This window comes from Mirounga angustirostris, unplaced genomic scaffold, assembly GCF_029215605.1.
Source record: "Mirounga angustirostris isolate CCGP_5_RB_7025 unplaced genomic scaffold, mMirAng1.0.hap1 SCAF_10, whole genome shotgun sequence".
Classification (NCBI taxonomy): domain Eukaryota; kingdom Metazoa; phylum Chordata; class Mammalia; order Carnivora; family Phocidae; genus Mirounga; species Mirounga angustirostris.
Window position 1 is genome coordinate 51,631,571 of NW_026991718.1, and position 21,835 is coordinate 51,653,405.

Below are 21,835 nucleotides of genomic sequence, written 5' to 3' on the forward strand. Positions count from 1 at the left end.
AATGTGAAGCATGGCAAGGATGCCTTTTTTCCATCTTCTAATGGAAAGAACCTGCATACCTGAGCGGGTTTCTTCTGAAACATTAACTGCAATTTTCGAAACTCTTGTAGTTTTGATGTACTGACTTTTTCCAAGTACATTTACGTTCCAAGTATAGTGCAATTGAAGTAAAACACAGGAAGTAATGATACAGTTGTTTATTTTGAACATAAACAGGGAAAATTTTTTAATATAAGAATAGAACTCTAGAAAAAAAACATTCCAGTGTACTGTAGTTCTTTTTGGAGTATAGAGAACAGTTATAATCCTCCCCATATTCACCCAGGTCATAAATTTTATGGCACACAAACTCAGATGAAAGATAAATTGCAAATGGTGATATCATAAACCTATGTTCAAGAAACATATCAAGCAAATACTTCGGCCTGTACTTTTTGCGATCTTGTAAAAAGCCTACAAATCTTGAATCACTTTAAAACTGTAGAGAATGGGGTATACAGAGGTGACTAAGGTACTTGAAAAACAGAACACAATGGATGGCTTATATATATGTCTAAAACTTTATTTCCTCTTTATAGAAAATGTTTACAGCCAAAGAATAGCTAGAGGGATCAAACCAACTTAATCACAATAAGGAGAGTTGGTATCAAGTGCAGTACATTTTTATTCCCTTCTCCAACAGCTCTTTAATCTTCACTGATGTTGACAGGCATTTTTTTGCAGCCACATAGAGCTAAATCACAGAACTGGTTCTCCTAAGTGCGGTTCCTAGACCAAGAGCATCACCTAGGAACTTAATAGAGATGCCTGTTTTCATCTACCACTCCAAACCCACTAAAACAAATTCTAGGGTGAGGCCCAGCAGTATTTTTAAGCAGCACTCCAGGTGATTCTGATGCATATTCAAGTTGGAGAACCACTGGAGTAGAACTGGCTTTCAGTCAACTGCTGCGTAATTTTTACCAGTCTCTTCTGTACAAAGACAAATCAAGTAGTCTACTGAAGTATAACAGGCTCTGATAGTATTTTTCTTCCAATAAAAAAAAAAATTCCTTATTTAATGCTGTTTGCATTAAAACTATTATGCCTGATACATTAATAATCTTTTGTTCTTGAAGGAAGCCGTTTCAGATGCCCTGTTGGAAAACTTAATCAGAGTAGGTCTGATACAATGGCAACATTTTACATTGGTATTCTTGTAAGTAAATAGTATATCCCATTGCAAAACAAGTCTGTGAGTGAATTAACTATTTCATTACCAATTTTTATTTATCAATCTTTAGCACACATATAACACAATATTACATTCTCTACAATACTGTCTTCATTAAAACCACAAAAAGAAAAATGTGACTGCCTCTTAACATTCTTAAGAATAAAATTTTTAAAAAGCTGACCCTTTGACAAACTATAAATTTAATCCCTGCCTTTACATCAAATATATTTTGGCAGTTTTATCAGCATATTAATATTCACAATTGTAGAGACAAAAATCATTTTAATTAAGGATCAGTGTTTTCTTACACCATTTTGTGAAAGTAGCTGCTGCCATAATCTGATGGACTTTTTTTCCCCCAACAATACATGTTAAACTTTGTTATAGTTATTTTTAGAATTCACAAGCTTTTATTCATTCTGTCCTATTAGTGACTGTAAGGACAACCATTCATGATAATCTTTATACAGTAGATGTAGAACTGGTTCTTAAGTTTGGCTGCATATTAGAATCATTTGAGAAGCTTTAAAATCTTAAAGGTTATTCCAGTGTGCAGCCAAAGTTAAGAACTACTGCCTTAAAAACAAGGTTTCAGCAACCAGTTTCTAACCCCAAATGCTACAGTAGTTTTAGAAGCATTTAACAGTTCGAACATGTGCTGGATTTGATCAGGTGTGGTATCCTGAATATCCTACTCTAGTGTCAATGGCTCTGGAGTAATCTGAGTTGTCTCTGTTGTCAGACTGACAGTGCTTACTATCAAGATTACTACTAGAGTTCTTGTTGAGAGAAATCATTCTTCAAGAAATGAATCTGGTTTGATAATGCATTAGGTTTTCTGGGACTTTTAAGGCACTGAAAATCCTTTGGAGGCATCTTAAACCCCTACATCAGTGATTCTCAACCCAGGTTGCACCTTAGGAACTTTTTAGCTACAATGCTGAGATCCTATCCTCAATCAACTAAATCAGAATCTCTGGTTGCATGGGGGTCTAGCAATATTTTTTAGAGCTCCATAGGTGAGGATTTGATAATAGACTGCCAATTTCTTAAATCAATAGCCTGCATTTGCTTTCATTTTGCTTGAGATTTTTGTGTGACAAAGTTAAACTACTAAGGCTTCTGAATTTAACCCTAATAAAATCAAGACAGAAGCAGTCAAAAGAACATTCAGAAAGTCAAGGCTTCTGGCATGGGCACATCTACTTTGAAAAAGGATATAAATTAATAAAGCCAGACATTATGAAACCAGTTCCCATAGTAGTTATAACTATCTGACTGAAGGTCACTTCCAGCTGTGAAGCACAAGTGAACTAGTCCCCCACTAAAATTTGTCTTTAAACTCTTCCTCAAGTGCTCAGCTTAAAGTGCTCTAAAGTTTTGTTCAAAATCCAAGGCCCCCCCCCCCATCCCCTAGACCTAGTGAATCAGAATCTCCAGAGGAGCTAGAGAACCCACATGTTTAACAAACTCCACGTGATTCTATACTGTTGATGGATATTTAAAAGAAGAGTTAAATTTTGGAGATGGCATAAATGCAGTAGTTAACACTGTCACACTTAATTAGAAACTTGTATTTTCTCATAATTCACTGGGATTACTTTTTTAAACAATACTAATTCACGGCAAAATATCTGATTCAAAATCATCTCTGCTCAGATTGTGTTCTTTGCCAGTGATATTTCATTTGGAGCCAGAAGGGGGAAAAAAGTTATTTCATAGTTCAGTTTTAAGCTTCTCATATAAGTCCTCTTGGTCAATCATGTCTGTGTGCCCATTCCAGCGGTGATAAGCAAGAAGAGCAGCATTGTGGGCAGCAATGGCACTCATCTCCATGGCACTTGCTGCACACTCTATACCATTGAGGTAGTAAAGTCTATCGTGGAGTATGATGGAGGGGCATTTCTCTGGAGGCTTATAATGAGGATATGCAAGCCACGGCTGCTTCACAGCATAATCATAGGACAAAAAGAGCTTTAATATTTGTTCTTTAGTGAGAATTTCTTGGGAAAAGATCTTCCAAACATATCCCCTATCTGTTAATGGTTGAGGGTTATCACTTTCTGTTACAGAGGACACAATCCCAATGCTGTTAATGAACAAATTTGAATTATCAGTAGTTAAGATTGTACTGAGATCAAATTTGTCTAAGGCTCTAGAGCTAAAAAGAGTTGAATTCAACTGCCCCTTAACTAAAGTTGTCACTATATGTTGGTAGTACTGATGGAATTCCTCAATTGGAGGATCAAAGTTGAGGAAAGTTATATTGGACATTTTTCGATTCAATGGAGTGGCCACCAAGACGATGTCATAGAAGCCTGAACGGGTCTCCGATCCAATTTGGTAGATCACTTCATACATCTTTGTGGGATTTCCTAGAAGAAAGAAGCATACATTTTAGTGTTTCTAGCATACTCTACTATATACCTTCCAAAAATAATTTTATTACTGTAGCAGTTTATAAAGTATAAAATAGTTAAAAGAGAATTCTAAGGAATTAAAAAGTTTTACCCTTTAATATAACTGCCGAATTGAGGCAGTTTTCTACTGGAATAGAAATGATACTTTATCAGTAAGTACAAAATATGGAATTATACTTTTAAGAATAAGATTATTTTTAAATCCAAGGAGATGTGCCACTGTACTTGAGCACATCTGGGAATATTTCCATGTGGTGCAACATACACAATTTATAATTCCATCATTTGGAACTGAGATGACAGAAGAGTGGTTTTTCTCCCTGAGCAATTGTTTTCTTTTTTTTTTTTTTTTAAGATTTTATTTATTTATTTGACAGAGAGCGACAGTGAGAGAGGGAACACAAGCAGGGGGAGTGGGAGAGGGAGAAGCAGGCTTCCTGCTGAGCAGGGAGCCCAATGCGGGGCTTGATCCCAGGACCCTGGGATCATGACCTGAGCCGAAGGCAGACGCTTAACGACTGAGCCACCCAGGCGTCCCGAGCAATTATTTTCTAGAGGGTAAATTAGGAACAATAGAATTTCAGGCTCACCTGTATGCTTGGTCCTTGTTTTCTCCTCTATGTACATTACTGAGCCAGATACAAGGTTGCTTTTGGATGCCTGAAGGAGCCCTGAGCAAACAAGTTTATTGCCACCTTCTACTGCCCAAAGGCCAGAATCAGCAGAGGACAATGATACTGCCCCTGTCAGTGGTAGGAAAAAATGTGTTTTAATTTTGACTCTGTAAAAGGCCCTCTACCCACTCTCTTCCCAATTTAGGTGAGTTTTGCTCCAAGACATTGCCAAAAAGCCCCTGGGGGCAAAAATTGCAGTGAAAGCTAAGGACTCTCTCCCCACTAAAAATGCACAGATCTACTTATACACAATTTTGCCAACCATGTCTGAGGTTTCAGAGAAAGGTAAGTCTTCTCCAACTCATGGCCTAAAGTCTGGAGCCACCATAGCATCAGGTAAGCCCCTCTGTGAACTAATGTCTATAACTTCCAAGCCTTGGCTTACCCACGAAGCCATTGATGTTCATGCTTTGGCCATAATTGACCCTCATGACAGGTGCAACAATTTCACTGAGGAATTTCTCAGAGAAGCCTGCTTTCTGCAAAGTTTCAAGTAGTGTTCGGTTAAGCATTCCAAGGAATTCGTCCCCTCCTAGAGAATGCAGTAACTTTTCTACACTGCTGAAGGCGTAGTCGTGAGACTGGTAACGGTAGATCCTTTTGAAAAGAAGAGAGTGGCCATTAAACACCAAACAAGATAAGGGGAAGGGAATTAGCATATTTCCTTCTAATGATTTTCTACCTGTCACGTAAGATGCACCTCAGTCACCATCTTCCCCAGGTATCCCAGAAGCTCTTATCCCCACCCCTACCTCCTCAGGTAGTACGCTGTCCTCTGTATACTCTTCTGCATTAATATGGTCACTGGGAGCACCTTTAAAGAAGTGGGTATGTCCTAGGTCTTGTTCTCATTCACCTTTTTATCTTCCAGCAGCAGTTAGACAGGTCTAAAATTACTCTTTCCACCAGGCTTGATCCTCTCCACCCACTCCTATCCCAACCAAAATGTAGATTGGGATGTTAGTTCACTCCTAACATCGTACATGTTACCCTCAGTTCATTTAATTTCAAACTTAAATATTTTCACTTCTTTCTGCTTCTCCCACCCAAGAAGAAAACCTTACCAGTCTTCACAACATCTCTCTTGTTACTTCATTCTCATTTCCCTGATTTTAACTCGGGATTTATATTAAAACTAAGATGAGTAACTGATCTACCTGATTCCAGTTTCTTTTCTTTGAAACATTTATGAATCTCCCAGAAGTCCTAAAATACATCTTTAGTCATTATTTTTTTAATATTTTATTTATTTATTTGACAGAGCAGGAACACAAGCAGGGGGAGTGGGAGAGGGAGAAGCAGGCTTCCCACAGAGCAGGGAGGCCTATGCGGGGCTCAATCCCAGGACCCTGGGATCGTGACCTGAGCCGAAGGCAGACGCTTAATGACTGAGTCACCCAGGCGCCCCCATCTTTAGTCATTATTGACTTATCAAAAAACAACCCTGCTTACTAAATAAACTCCTGACCTTAAAAAAAGGAGTGAATTTTAGAGCCAAACTCATCAAGTCTAACTCTTTTGCTCTAACTGCAGATAGAGACACAAGTAAAAGGACTTGTCTAAAAGTCACATGACAAGCAGAAGGTTCAAGCACAAGCTGCCCCCTCTGCCCTCAACCACACACACACACACCAACTCACACTTACATCCTCCACTTGAACACACCTGACCCATTCACTGATCTCTAAATATGCTCTGCATATTTCTCCCCAACACTGCACTAGCTCTTCTCCCAACTAGAATACACTTTGGGCTTAACCCCACCTCCTCTGCAAAGTCTTGCTCAACTATTACTTAATTTTTAGAAAATACCACCTAACATTTTCTTGAACTTCACAGACGTCCACATAGTAATTCAAGATGTAATTTTTCAAGTTGTGATACAAAAATGAGAAAGATGATTCCTTTCCCTCAAGGAACCTACAGTTGGGGACAGATACTAAGGCACATACATAGATAAGTATATGAAACAAAGGAAGAAATAAGTACCAAAGAAAGATCTCTATCTTATATCAACTTTCTTCTCTCAAATTGTAAATATTTTGAGCAGGAGACAATGTCCCATCCATTTCAATATTACCTACTCTCTAACAGTGTAGTATATAAAACACTGAATACATTTTTGTGGAAGAAATTGATATCCGTGCCTAAACAAAAACTAAAATAACTCCTTCCAACCTTATCAATTGGTTTCTAGTCCTAGGAAGTTGGAAAAGGTAGAGGATGAAAACACGGAGTTCTTTAGAAAATAGGCTATCTCATAAAATGAAGAATGAGCTTTGGCTAACAGCAAGACAAAACAGTAGCCAATTAAATAACACATATAATATCATAAAGAAATTACTCCCTGCCGCCTCCTGCCTGGGACCCAACCCCACTCCATCAAGCCTCCAGTAAAGGCCTAGATGTGAGACAACAGAGACCATGTAATCATTGAACATGTAACTGTTTTACAATACTATTTGCATTAGAATACATATTTACTAAGAAGTTAGATGTGTAATTTCTGCTAATCAGGCTGCTTTACAGCCTCTTTCTTTTTAAACATTTGTATAATCCTTAACATTTACTCATTCAATAAATATTTATGAAGCATTAACTTTGAGCCAGGTATTCTAGGTGCTAAAGATGCAGAGGTCAATACAACAGAGAAAAAATGTCTAATGGATCCTGTGTTCTACTTGGGGAAACAGGTAGTAAAAAAATTAATGTGAATAAATTATATAACAGTTTAGAGGATGATAAATGTTAAGGAGAAAGCAAATCAAAAAGGAAGACTGAGAAGGCTTAGAGTTGGTAGAGTTGCAACTCTAAAGATGGTCCCCCAAAATAAGTAGAGTGGTCAAGGAAAGCCTAAGAAGGTAACATCTGAGCAAAGACCTGAGGGAGGTGAGAATTGCAGCATCCAGGGGAGAAAATATTTTGATAAAAGAGTGGTGCAAAAGCCTCATGACAGAAGCATGCCTGGTGCGTGCAAAGAACAACGAGGCCAGTGCAGTTTAAACAGATCCAAGAGAGCAGGAAGAGGCATAGTCAGAAAAAAAAGTATTGGGTGGGGGCGCCTGGGTGGCTCAGTTGGTTGAGCAACTGCCTTCGGCTCAGGTCATGATCCTGGAGTCCCGGGATTGAGTCCCGCATCGGGCTCCCTGCTCAACAGGGAGTCTGCTGCTCCCTCTGACCCTCCCCCCTCTCATGCTCTCTATCTCATTCTCTCTCTCAAATAAATAAAATATTGGGTGGGGGCTGGGGGGGTGAGAGATGAAACACTTCTGGAAGGGTGGAGTAAGGACCTCAGAAAATCTACATAAAAGCAATGAGGGGGCGCCTGGGTGGCTCAGTCGTTAAGCGTCTGCCTTCAGTTCGGGTCATGATCTCAGGGTCCTGGGATCTAGCCCCACAGGACCTCCCTGCTCGGCGAGAAGCCTGCTTCTCCCTCTCCAACTCCCCCTGCCTGTGTTCCCTCTCTCGCTGTGCCTCTCTCTGTCAAATAAAATCCTTAAAAAAAGTTTTAAAAGCCCTATCTCCAAATATAGTCATTCTGAGCTACAGGGGCCTAGGGCTTCAACCTGTGAAGGGGGTAGGGCATAATTCTGCCCATAATAAACAGGAAATAAAAAATTAGGAGATAAGGGATGCCTGGGTGGCTCAGTCGTTAAGCGTCTGCCTTCGGCTCGGGTCATGATCCCAGGGTCCTGGGATCGAGCCCCGCATCGGGCTCCCTGCTCGGCGGGAAACCTGCTTCTCCCTCTCCCACTCCCCCTGCTTGTGTTCCCTCTCTCGCTGTGTCTCTGTCAAATAAATAAATAAAATCTTTAAAAAAAAAACATAGTATTGGTTTCAGGAGTAGAATTTAGTGATTCATCACTTACATATAACACCCAGTGCTCATCCCAACAAGCCCTCCTTAATACCCACCCCCATTTAGCCCATCCCCCAACCCACCCCCCCTCCAACAACCCTCAGTCTGTCCTTTTGTTTTTTTAAGCTTTTATTTGTCAGAAAGAGAGCACAAGCAGGGGGTACAGCAGGCAGAGGGAGAAGCAGGCTCCCTGCTGAGCAAGAAGCCTGATGTGGTACTCAATCCCCTCATGACCTGAGCCAAAAGCAGACACAACCGACTGAGCCACCCAGGCACCCCTCAGTTTGTTCTCTTAACTATAGTCTCTTATGGTTTGCCTCCCTCTCTGTTTTTATGTTATTTTGTTTTTCCTTCCTTTCCCCCATGTTTATCTGTTTTGTTTCTTAAATTACACATCAGTGGAATCATGGTATTTGTCTTTTCTCTATTTCACTTAGCATAATACACTCTGGTTCCATCCACATTGTTGCAAATGGCAATATTTCACTGTGTGTGTGTGTGTGTGTGTATCCACATCTTTGTCCATTCATCTGTTGATGGACATTTGGGCTCTTTCCATAATTTGGCTATTGCTGATAGTGCTGCTATAACTGGGTGCATGTGCCCCTTCGAATCAGGACTTTTGTATCCTTTTTTTTTTTAAGATTTTATTTATTTATTTGACAGAGAGAGAGACAGCGAGAGAGGGAACACAAGCAGAGGAAGTGGGAGAGGGAGAAGCAGGCTTCCTGCCGAGCAGGGAGCCCAATGTGGGGCTTGATCCCAGGACCCTGGGATCATGACCTGAGCCGAAGGCAGACGCTTAACTACTGAGCCACCCAGGGGCCCCTTGTATCCTTTAGATAAATACTAGTAGTGCAATTGCTGGGTCATAGGGTAGCTCTATTTTTGCCACTAAAGTTTCTGAGCAGAGAAGTAATATGATGACTCCTAGATTTTTAAAAATACCTCTTTGGCTGCTATGCTGAAAACAGTGGTAGCACAAGGGCAAAAGCAGGGAGGTGAGTTAGGAGGTATATTAGTTTCCAGTTGCTACTGTAACAAATTACCACAAACTAAGTGGCTTAAACAAGACAAATTTATTATCTTACGGTTCTGCAGGTTAGAAATCCAAAAGTCAATTTCACTGGTCTAGAGAGTCAAGGTGTCAGCAAGGTTGGTTCCTTCTGGAAGCTCTGAGGGAAGAGTCCATTTTCTTGCTTTTTTCAGTTTCTGTAAGTCACCTGCATTCCTTGGCTCATGGCACCTTTCTGGCATCATTCCAACCTCTTACTTCCATCATCACATTTCCTACTACTCACTCTGATCCTCCTGCCTCCCTCTTATAAGGACTCTTGTGATTACACTGGGCCCACCTAAATAATTGGGAATAATCTTCCCATTTCAGGATCCCTAACTTAATCATCTCAGCAAAGCCCCTTTTATCATGTAAGGTAACACATTCACAGGTTCCAGGGATTAGGGTGTAGACATCTTGCATGGGGAGAGAGGCATTTGATTCAGCCTACCACAGGGAGCTATTCCAACAACACAGACAGATAATAGTGGCTTGCATCAAAGTGGCAGAAGCCATGGTGGTGAGAAGTGGTGAAATTCTGGATACATTTTAAAAACTGATAGGATTAAAGATAGACTAGATTTGGGAAAGGAGGAAGAGAAAAGAGTAAATATGACTCAGTATATTTGTTAGGAGTAACTGGAAGGAAGAAAGGGTGTTTATAAAGCCTTTCACTGAATCCTACCAGTCTCAGATTAAGAAATGTTAAGGATCTAATATTTCCTCAGAATCACACTAAGTGCTAGAGACAAGAATGAGCTTTAACCTAGCCCAGAAACCAAGATATCGCAACAGAAAGCCATCACTGAACCAGAGGATTCAATTCAACAAACATCTGAGTATCTACTGTATTCTAATTATTGTACATCCCATAGAACAACACAAGTGTGTGGGTGCTGTGCTCCATATAACACTTATGGGATGTTTGAAAAGAAATGAATGGCAACTAGAGATTTAGGGGAAGGCTTTGCTGAAAGGGCTGAGAAAAGAGATTGGACTCTGGAGTAAGGAATAGCATCCAACTAGAAGAACTGCATAAATAAATGCTCAGAACTGGAAATTAACCTGGAAAGTATGAACAGCAGGGGCTACAGGATTTCCACCCCAAGCAGCTCCACCAACAAGAAAATGAATGCATACTTGCACGGGTGTGGGGTGTTGCCTATCACCCTCTTTCAAATGTCATGGTTTACTACTGTCACATGGGCCTTCGCTCACACTGTGCACTCTGAAACGGAAGCACAAAAATGACAATGTACTTCTCCAAAGCTGGTCAGCAAATCCCCCAAAAGTTTTTCCAGAAGGGGACCCAAATGGATTTGTCATATACATTGAAAATAGGGAGAAAAAAATTTGAGCAAGGCCTTTAGGTTTCTATACTATTCAAAGAAAGAAAAAACTCAAGAATATTATCCAATTGCACATTTTAACCTAATATTTGCAACTTTGACTATAGGTAAGATTCACTTGAGGTACTTTTAAAAATACCAATCCCCGGGCGCCTGGGTGGCTCAGTCGTTAAGCGGCTGCCTTCGGCTCAGGTCATGATCCCTGGGTCCTGGGATTGAGCCCCACATCAGGCTCCTGCTCAGTGGGAAGCCTGCTTCTCCCTCTCCCACTCCCCCTGCTTGTGTTCCCCGCTCTCGCTGTCTCTGTCAAATAAATAAATAAAATCTTTAAAAAAAAAAAAAAAATACCAATGCCCATGGGCACCTCAGTTAAGTGTCTGCCTTCGGCTCAGGTCATGATCTCAGGGTCCTGGGGTTGAGCCCTGCATCAGGCTCCCTGCTCAGCGGGTGGCCTGCTTCTCCCTCTTCCTCTGCCGCTCTCCCTGCCTGTGCTCGCTTGCTCACTTTCTCTCAAATAAATAAATAAAATCTTAAAAAAAAAGAGGAGTGCCTGGGTGGCTCAGTCGTTGAGCATCTGCCTTCGGCTCAGGTCGTGATCCCAGGGTCCTGGGATCGAGCCCTACATCGGGCTCCCTGCTCTGTGGGAAGCCTGCTTCTCCCTCTCTCACTCCCTCTGCTTGTGTTCCCTCTCGCTGCGTCTGTCAAATAAATAAATAAAATCTTAAAAAAAAAAAAAAAAAGATTGATTCCAATGTGCAGCCAGGGTTGAGAACTACTGCTTCACTGAAATGCAGGGGAATCTGTTGTTCCAGATTACTCTTTGGCAACCTCTGTTGTTCCCAATTCTGATTTTTGCAATATCCCAGAGTATCTCCAGCATGGGGTGATATTACAAATACAGTTGACCCTTGAATAGCACAGGTTTGAACTGTGCAAGTACATTTATATATGGGTTTTGTTTTTTGTTATTTTTTTTTCCAGATATATACAGTGGGAGTACCATAAATATATTTTCTCTTCCTTGATTTTTTTTTTTTAAGATTTTTATTTATTCATTTGAGAGAGGGAGAGGGTGCACAAGCAGGGGGAGAGGCAGAGGGAGAGGGAGAAGCAGGCTCCTTGCTGAGCCAGGAGCCCGATGTGGGGCTTGATCCCAGGACCTGGAGATCATGACCCGAGCCGAAGGCAGATGCTCAACCATCTGAGCCACCCGGGCGCCCCTCCTTTTGATTTTCTTAACATTCTTTTCTCCAGCTTCCTTTATTGTAAGCATTAGACACAGCATATAAAATACGTATTCATTGACTGTTTATGTTCTTAGTAAGTCTTCCTGTCAACAGCAGGCTATTAGCAGTTAGGTTTTGGGGAAGTCAAAAGTTACACAGAGATTTTCAACTATGCAAGGGATTGGCACCCCAACCCCCCCAAATTATTCAAGGGTCATTTATTTAATAACTGGTACAGCATTCAACAGGAAGTAGACTGATGACAGCACTAGAACTGAGTCAAGATTCCCTGCTGGTGGCGGGGGGAAGGGGTTTGGAGAGGAGGCAGACAGGGAGGAGTAGGAACACAGAGGGCAACAGCTATGTCACTAGTCCAGCAGTATTTAACTACTTCAACAACTGGCACATGCTGGCTCAATACCAGCCTTCTCGCCAGCTTTCTCATAGGATATGATAAAATTACCAAAATAAAATTTTTCTGTTCCTGACTTATTGAAAGAAACAGAAATGTAGGGTGCATGGCCCTTTGAACAACATAAGAATCAGTGCTGTATAATCAAATATCAAAGACCAGAGGTAGGCAGTAATTCCATAAAGTAGGGGAACTGTGTTTTCTAAAATCAAAAATAGAGATGCCTGGCTGACTCAGTCAGAAAAGCATGCGTCTCTTGATCTCAGGGTAATAAACTTTAAAATCAAAAATAGTATTATCCTGGGGAACCTGACAACTGGCTCAGTCCATATAGCATGCGACTCTTAAATCTCTAAGGTCACGGGTTCAAGCCCCACATCGGGCATAGAGTTTACTTCATCAAAAAAAAAAAGTATAATCTATCCCATCACTGCATTTATTTCACAGTTCCTTTTTTTTCAATAAAAAAAATTTTTTTAAGATTTTTATTTATTTATTTAACAGAGAGATACATAGCGAGAGAGGGAACACAAGCAGGGGGAGTGGGAGAGGGAGAAGCAGGCTTCCCGCCGAGCAGGGAGCCCGATGGGAGGCTGGATGCCAGGACCCTGGGATCATGACCTGAGCCGAAGGCAGACACTTAACGACTGAGCCACCCAGGCGTCCCTATTTCACAGTTCTATAATATCCAGAATTCACTTTAAAGGTGATTTCTTGATTTCTCACAGGGCAGTTCTCTACATGTCAAGTAAGCCACGGGTAAGAAAATTTACATAGAGGCTGTATCATGATGCCATCTGAACTTGATTTTCCTGTTGAGCATGCAGCAACATGCTACCTTCCTTCTTTAGAAACTGGCTATCTCTACACAAATTCTATATATTTTCTTAGTTATGGTTTACTGCTTGTCTCTCTACTAGAATGTATATTCTTTGAGGACAGGGACATGTTCTATTCTACATCCTCCGGACCCAGAATAGTGCCTGGCACATAATAGGCAGTCAGTATTTGGTAAATGAATGAATGACTACTTTAAAACAATCTGCACTGTAGCTGACCTTAATGTGCCCACTGGAAAAGTGTTTGAGGAACTGACCTAACAACGATGTCTAGAAAGAGAAATCCCAGGGGCACCTGGGTGGCTCCGTCAGTTAAGTATCTGCCTTGGGCTCGGGTCATGATTCCAGGGTCCTGGGATCAAGCCCCACATCGGGCTCCTTGCTCAGGGGGGGAGTCTGCTTCTCCCTCTCCCTCTGCTGCTCCCCCTGCTTGTGCTCACTCATGCACTCTCTCTCTGTCAGATAAATAAATAAAATCTTTAAAAAAAAAAAAAAAGAAATCCCAAAATACCATAAGTTACAAAAACTAGAGTATATTTATCCTACTCAATCCTTATATCTGTCCTTGTCAATACTGGGTCATATATGACATGTAATTTTACCTTATCAACAATTATTTTACTACACTGAAACTCATAGTAATGAAATATCAGCACTTACAAGTTAAATTTCTCTAGCATCTAAAATTGTAAACCAGCATAAAAATTAGCACATGCCGGGGCACCTGGGTGGCTCAGTCGTTGAGCGTCTGCCTTCAGCTCGGGTCATGATCCCAGAATCCTGGGATAGAGCCCCTCGTCAGGCTCCCTGCTCAGCAGGGAATCTGCTTCTTCCTCTCCCTCTGCTCACTCCCTTTCTTTTGCTATCTCAAATAAATAAATAAAATCTTAAAAAGCGAGAGAGAGAGAACTCTGGAGCCAGAATACTTGGGTGGGAACTCCAGCTCCACCACTTACTAACTAGGTTGGTGTTCTTTTTTTTTTTTTTTTTTAAAGATTTTATTTATTTATTTGAGACAGAGAGAATGAGAGACAGCATGAGAGGGAGGAGGGTCAGAGGGAGAAGCAGACTCCCCGCCGAGCAGGGAGCCCGATGCGGGACTCGATCCCGGGACTCCAGGATCATGACCTGAGCCGAAGGCAGTCGCTTAACCAACTGAGCCACCCAGGCGCCCTAGGTTGGTGTTCTTGCACACTTGAAACCTCTATGCCTCCACCTTCCACATCTGTAAGAAGCTAGTAACAGTACCTGAGAGAGCTGTCATAAGAATTCAAGGAGTTAACATTTGTAGAGCATTTAAGTGTATGTGGCAAAACTAGGGGCGCCTGGGTGGCTCAGTCATTAAGCATCTGCCTTCAGCTCGGGTCATGATCCCAGGGTCCTGGGATCGAGTCCCACATCGGGCTCCCTGCTCGGCAGGAAGCCTGCTTCTCCCTCTCCCACTCCCCCTGCTTGTGTTCCTGCTCTCACTATGTCTCTCTCTGTCAAATAAATAAAATATTAAAAAAAAAAAAAAAAAACTAAGGGCGCCTGGGTGGCTCAGTCAGTTAAGCGGCTGCCTTCGGCTCAGGTCATGATCCTGGAGTCCAGGGATCAAGTCCCGCATCAGGCTCCCTGCTCAGCAGGGAGTCTGCTTCTCCCTCTGACTCTCCTCCCTCTCATGCTCTCTGTCTCTCATTCTCTCTCTCGCAAATAAATAAAATCTTAAAAAAAAAAAAAAACAACTAAGCATTTGCAAAATACATTTTCTTTTTTCTTTCTTTTTTTTTTTTTTTTACTTATTTATTTGACAGAGAGAGAGATAGCGAGAGCAGGAACACAAGCAGGGGGAATGGGAGAGGGAGAAGCAGACTTCCCGCCGAGCAGGGAGCCCGATGCGGGGCTCGATCCCAGGACCCAGGGATCATGATCCGAGCTGAAGGCAGACACTTAACGACTGAGCCACCCAGGCGCCCGCAAAATACATTTTCTTTTTTTTTTTTTTTTTTTGAAGATTTTATTTATTTATTCATGAGAGAGAGAGAGGCAGAGGGAGAAGCAGGCTCCCAAGGAGCAGGGAGCCCGATGCAGGACTCGATCCCAGGACCCTGGGATCATGACCTGAGCCGAAGGCAGACGCTTAACCGTCTGAGCCACCCAGGCGCCCAGCAAAATACATTTTCAAAAGCAAAAATTACTCTTTCAATATTCAAGTGGATAAACGGTCTGCATATTTTATGCAAACCATTTACCTAACAATCTGACAAACAGGCCTTACAGTTAGGTAGAGAACTGTTTCAAGAAATAAAATTCCTAAAGATCATCTAACTAAAAGGTCTTAGGGTAAATGGAAGGGGAAAAAATTACCTCATAAACTTGTCCAATATGTCCTCTACCCACATGTGCATTCGGAGGGACTGAAATCCATAGTGCCAAATTAGTTTAATCATGTTAATTATAAACCAGCTGCTCTCCTCAAACACCAGAGTCTCTCCGTTATACACCCCCATTAGGCCACCAGAGCTCTGAATAGTAAAGAGACCTGCAAAAACAGAAAGGGTTAGCTAAACTCAGGGTTTCTATGTTGATCAAATGAAAGATCATCTGAAGCTAGGTGGACACTCTGAAGTGTGTGAATTCTGGGCTTCCCCCAGTTCTCAGAAAACATATTAAAGGAGCTCTATCTTTAGAACAGTGTGTAATACACTATTCATTCACTACACTGTCCTAAAGCAGATCTCTAAAGGAAGGGTCAGATGGTCATGCACATATATCAAAATCAGCCTGGCTATTTTTAGTTGAAAAAGACTAAAAAGTCAAAGGAAAATGTCAGAACACAAACTGAATTCAATTTAAAAACAGAAATGTTGGGCGCCTGGGTGGCTCAGTCAGTTAAGCATCTGCCTTCAGCTCAGGTCATGATCCTGGGGTCCCGGAATCAAGCCCTGCATCGGGCTGCCCGCTTAGCAGAGCGTCTGCTTCTCCCTTTGCCCTTCCTCCTGCCCATCCTCTCTCTCTCTCTCTCTCAAATAAATAAAATCTTTTTAAAAAAAAAAACAGAAACATCAGACATGAATATTTGCAGCATTAACTGCTCCTGACATATATTTGCCCTCATGGAGGAAAGCAGCTCAGGAAGCATCCACAGGAGATGTGGAAAGCAGCAAAGGGAAAGGAGACATCCCCATTCCTGTATGAATCCTATTTTGCATAACTGGCTATTTCAGATAGCAAAAATGACATAAGGCAAAAATTACACAATATTCTCTGAGCAAAGGGCCTGCAGAGGCCTGCCAGACTTCCCCCAACCTGTCCAGCTCCTCTGCTGGCAGGGAAGCAGTCAGATGTCCCAGGTTCTAGGCACATGTCTGGACCCATACCTGTGTGAGTGACTTTATGCTAGACACTGAAAGTCTCTGGGCCTCATTTTCCCAGCTGTAAATGAGTACAAAAGGTTTCTGCTAACTCAAACCATCCTTTGATTCTTTAACATGAACCCAGAGGTTTAAGAACTAAGAACAGCAACCATCCCCACCCGCCCCCCCAATGGCTGTAATTCCAGATAACTGAAGATACAGATAACTAGTGTCCCATTATGGGAAAGTGGCCCCTAACTAAACTTGCACTAATTGCTAGCAGCAAAGTGAGGAAAACCGTTTTACCAACTTCTCTGTAAAAGACAACAAGGCGGAAGTTTCAGTTCCCTATCTGATAAACATATCCATGGATGGTCACACAGAAATCTGCTTAGCTCTAAGAACAAATTACATACCCAGGTCCTTGACAAAACGCTTCATGTGCAGATTTAAAGGATGGATGACAGAACCTCCTGCCTCATATTCTTGCCCTCGGACAGTCATTGTGGCCAGGCGGCCTCCCACCTCTCCCCTTTCAAACAGGTCAATCTTCACATCTTTCCCAAATTTCTGCCGCAGATAATAGGCTGCTGAAGTGCCACCAATTCCAGCTCCAATAATTGCTATGGATGGAAAAAAAAAAAGGGACAGTTTCTTTCCTTCTTACCCAGCTATGTGGGTTTTGTTTTTGAATAACAGATGTTAGTCAAGGCTATTATCACCAATTTAGGGAAGCTGGGGACCCGGAGGCAAGTGACAGTTGCTGAAGATAGAATTCTGAATCTGGACAGACACGGCCCTCGGACAAAAGTGATAGTACATTGATGTACAAATTGACATTGGATTGGGGGGGCAGATCCCCAAAGGTTCTCATAGTTCTTTGTTGAGACACCACTGGTTCTGCACAACCTTCTTCGTGCCCAAAGCATGGGAACAGAGGAGGTGGGCCTTCCCAGCATGCATTTTAAATAAAGTGGCCACCGTTTTTGCCAAGATTTGTTCTGTCTCATTAATATAAATGGGTTAGGGGCGCCTGGGTGGCTCAGTTGGTTAAGCAACTGCCTTCGGCTCAGGTCATGATCCTGGAGTCCCGGGATCAAGTCCCGCATCGGGCTCCCTGCTCGGCAGGGAGTCTGCTTCTCCCTCTGACCCTCCTCCCTCTCATGCTCTCGCTCTCTCATTCTCTCTCGCAAATAAAATCTTTAAAAAAAAAAAAAATAGATGGGTTAATGCCCCCACAAAACAAAGCTTTAAGGGGAATAAGAAAGGAAACCAAACGCGGCAAAAACCAAGACTGAAACTTTAGAGTGGATTATTTCGGCTGTGTAGCAGTCCTAGGTAGAGAAATTGTGCAAGCTAGGGCCTCTGGCAGCAGGCCGACCTCAGCAAAGTGAAAGGGGGTAATGGGGTTCCAGTCCAGCCTATCAAGGGAAGCAGACGGGTCAGCTTGTTTGCACTGCTCTGCGTGCTGACCGCGTGCGCCTGTCATCCGCAGAGCGAGGCGGCCGGTCGCTCCAGAACCAGAAGACTGGCCGCCTAAAGGTGCAGCAAAGGAAGGAGGCGAGAGGGTCCTCGGCCTCCGCAGACCCCCAGGCCTCCGAGACAGGGGCACAAGGGGCGCTTGGCGGCCGCCCGCCCCAATACTCCCTCCACCGCCCATTCCCCTAATGGGCACATCGACAAGGTCCCAGGAAGACACGGTCCCTGGGGCACCGACAGCGACCCTAAGTCACGCACTGAGAAGACTTTGACCTGCGCGGAGGATTCGGCGCGCGCGGCCTGGTGGACGTCGCGGCCGCGGGGCCTGGTGCACTGCGTAGCGGCCGCCCGGCGCGGGGCGCGCTCCCGCACCGTTTCCGTGCCGTCCCCCGCCCCCGTCACCTACCGATCTTATCTGGCGGGGCCCGCAGCTCGGCGCTCCCGGGGCACCCCCGGCTGCACAGCAGCAGCCACAGCCCCAGAAGCGACGAGACGAGCTCCCCAGCCGCGAGCCCCATGGCTCCCGGAGCGCGGCAGTCCACAGGAGCGCCCTATAGTCCGCGGCTGCTATGAGTCTGCGCGCTCCGCACGCCCCGCCCCCGACCGGCCTCGCCCCTCCGAGCCCCGCCCAAGGAGCGGGGCGTCCCTTCAGGAGCTTCCAAGCATGGTCCGCTCGGTTCCCAAGCATGTCCCGCCCCTTCGAAACGCACCCTACTTCTGGGACACACCAGAGGCACCGGGGGCACCAGAGGCGGAGGCTCACCCCAGCTCGCCGCCTTACTCCCCTTCTATTCAGGTGAAGCATCACTTCTTCACTAGTGACCTCTTCTGTCTTTTCAGTCTCTGCCTGTCAGAGAATGCACAAAGCAAATCGCTGTCGGACCCATGGAGCAACAAATGCTTACTGAGTGACCACTATGTTCCGGGGACTGTTGGGCATAAGATGAATGGGTAAACAGTGATCGCTGAAAGGGAAAATGAGGGCGACCGGGGATGGGTGGTCCAAGGTGGAAAGTAATGGTAGATATGAATAAAAGTAATGTGCCCGTATCACACAGTAGAGCATTATGCAAGCATTAAAAAGAATGTAGGACCTATCCTGGTATTGTTAGGTGAGAAAAACTAGTGGCTGAGTGATGGGTATTATAAGATCCCATTTTCTAAGTAAAATACTCCATCTCCACTCTTCCCCCGCCCCGCCAAAAGAAAACAAAACAAAAAACCAGTATGTGAACATGAAGAACAGTGTGGATGGAAGGAACAGAAGTTGGATAAAAAGAAATATTAAACTTGGAAAAAGGGAGTATAAAACCCAGTGCAAAAAGCATTCATTCAGGGCGCCTGGGTGGCTTAGATGGTTAAGCGTCTGCCTTCGGCTCAGGTCAGGATCCCAGTTTCCTGGGATTGAGTCCCACATCAGGCTCCCTGCTAGGCGGGGAGCCTGCTTCTTTCTCTGCCTCTGCCTCTCTCTCTCTGACTCTCATGAATAAATAAATAAAACATTAAAAAAAAGCATTCATTCATTGGACAAATATTTATTGAGTTCCTACTAAGTGGCAAGCAATGTTCTAGGTGCTTGAGAAAAATCAGTGAACAAAGCAGATTTTTTTAAATATTTATTTTAATTGAGCTGATATTCTAGTGGAAGGAGATATGGTAATTAGAACAAATAAGTAAATGATGTATTATACAGAGTGGAGTAAGAAGAATGAGGAATGGGTTACAGTTTTAAAAAAGGTGGTTGGGGTAGGCCTCATTGAACAGGATAGCACCTAAGCAAAAGCTTGCAGGAAGTGAGGGAGTGGGTCAAGCAAATATCTGGGGAAAGAGCTTTCTAGGTAAGGAAAATACCTGGCATGTTTAAAGAACAGCAAGGAGGCCAGTTAAGCAGAGAAAGAAAGGGGGAGTGAAGGTGGTGTTAATGAAACAAGATGCAAATCATACAAGGAATAAACACGCCTAGTTAAGAACATAAAAAGATGAAGAGTAAGCTCCATTTTTCACTATATCTAGAAATTACAAAGAAAGAACTAAACTCTCTGTGTCTTTTACTTTCCTTTTTCCAAACTACATTATCCTCACAACACAATTACCCATGCATTAAGCCTACTAGGCCCTCAAATGTTTGTTGGTTGATTAGAATGGACCATGTTAGTGACCTTGACACATGTGTCATCTTTGGAAGCTTTCACTGCTGCTGCTGAAACCTTGGGAAAGAGTTTACTGAAAGAACACTCAGTGCGCTCCTGGGTGGCTCAGATGGTTAAGCGTCTGCCTTCGGCTCAGGTCATGATCCCAGGGTCCTGGGATGGAGTCCCACACTGGGCTCCCTGCTCCTTGGGAGCCTGCTTCTCCCTCTGCCTCTCTCTCTGTCTCTCATGAATAAATAAATAAAATCTTTAATAAATGGATAAATAAAAAGAACACTCAGTGAAGAGACAGTGTAAAGGACTTGCAAAGTGGAAGGTGGGTCAGAGGCTTTCTCATTCCGCACTCTTGCCCTTTCAAAGTAACACTGCCACTTTAAAAACCAAAAAGTTTTTAAAAAGGTCATAGATGGGGCGCCTGGGTGGCTCAGTTGGTTAAGCGACTGCCTTCGGCTCAGGTCATGATCCTGGAGTCCCGCATCGAGTCCCGCATCGAGTCCCGGGATCGAGTCCCGCATCGAGTCCCGGGATCGAGTCCCGCATCGAGTCCCGCATCGGCAGGGAGCCTGCTTCTGCCTCTGACCCTCCCCCCTCTCATGTGCTCTCTGTCTCTCATTCTCTCTGTCTCAAATAAATTAAAAAAAAAAAAATCTTAAAAAGGTCATAGAGGGAAAATGTTACCATATATATGGAGAGTAATAATAAGGTAATATAGCAAACATTCATAAGAAGGAGTGCTGCTCGAAAAACAGACTCCCCTCTAGGAGACTAAACACTACTAAGGTTCTCTACTTGACCAAACTCCAGCCAGCCTCCTCTGAGCAATCTACTCCACTAGGCAGGCCTTAGTCTTAGCCTATTAAGACTTGAACAAAACACTAACAATTTCTAACAGTTCAAAGCTCTGTCCTTGGAATGACCCTAGCTACCTTTAAAGTGCCTGTCTGAGAAAACTCAAGGCTGCCAAGACTACTGTTTGTTCCAGCCAACACATCATGATAGAGCCCCTGTCTCATAGCCTCTGTGGGAGGGTAGGAGCCTAACTGAGAAGCACCAGTTACCACCCTTTCTCTCAAGTTTTGTAATCTTTCCCTTCCTGGACTCTACTGGGCCCCTGCTCATCCCCCTCCCTATACCTACATTCTCTTTTCAAAATGCCAGGTCACATCTGTACAAATTGAAGTTAAGTTCAGATTATGCTAGAATCTTCCCTATTGCAATAGTGTATTACCGATTAAGAGCTGGCTTTGCTTATCTTTGATAACACTTAAATCTATAATTCTGCCACTGCTCCATGTTTCTTTTTCTTTTCTGAAACTACCCTGAAAAAATTCCTTTTTGGGGCACCTGGGTGGCTCAGTCATTAAGCGTCTGCCTTCGGCTCAGGTCATGATCCCAGGGTCCTGGGTTCGAGCCCCGCATTGGGCACCCTGCTCGGCGGGAAGCCTGCTTCTCCCTCTCCCACTCCCCCTGCTTGTGTTCCCTCTCTCTCTATGTCTCTCTCTGTCAAATAAATAAAATCTTTAAAAAAAAAAAAAAAGAAAAATTCCTTTTCATACCTTCTTACCGCCTTACATCTCACTTTTTTCATATTCTAAATAAACTAAATAAAATTTATTCCTTGTTAAGCAAGACAGGAAATTTAGAAACAATAAAAGAAAATATAAACATATTTGACTACATAAAACTTAAACATTTTCAGATGGCAAAAGATAGAATTTTAAAAGTTTAAAAAAATAATACGCCAGGGGCGCCTGGGTGGCTCAGATGGTTAAGCGTCTGCCTTCGGCTCAGGTCATGATCTCAGGGTCCTGGGATCGAG

The 21,835-nt window shown here is 43.2% G+C and overlaps 1 protein-coding gene across 1 annotated transcript; it reads right to left on the minus strand.

Moving 5' to 3' along the window:
• Nucleotides 1-182: 182 nt before the first annotated feature.
• Nucleotides 183-18,456, minus strand: PCYOX1 (prenylcysteine oxidase 1). The gene is made up of 6 exons (XM_045884808.2): nt 18,273-18,456; nt 16,804-17,010; nt 15,399-15,573; nt 4,696-4,907; nt 4,227-4,379; nt 183-3,591 (listed from the first exon to the last, which is right to left on the minus strand). The coding sequence occupies exons 1-6, from the start codon at nt 18,382-18,384 to the stop codon at nt 2,933-2,935; spliced, it is 1,518 nt and encodes a 505-aa protein (XP_045740764.1). The 5' UTR covers nt 18,385-18,456; the 3' UTR covers nt 183-2,932.
• Between the last annotated feature and the right edge of the window lie 3,379 nt (nt 18,457-21,835).

Coding starts and splice junctions, on each gene's coding strand:
- PCYOX1 (XM_045884808.2), bottom strand. CDS start 18,384: ATGGGGCTCGCGGCTGGGGAGCTCGTCTCGTCGCTTCTGGGGCTGTGG. Junction 4,908..15,398: donor ATATTGGACAAGTTTATGAG/GTAATTTTTTCC, acceptor TCTTTTCAAAAG/GATCTACCGTTACCAGTCTC. Junction 3,592..4,226: donor AACAAGGACCAAGCATACAG/GTGAGCCTGAAA, acceptor TCTTTCTTCTAG/GAAATCCCACAAAGATGTAT.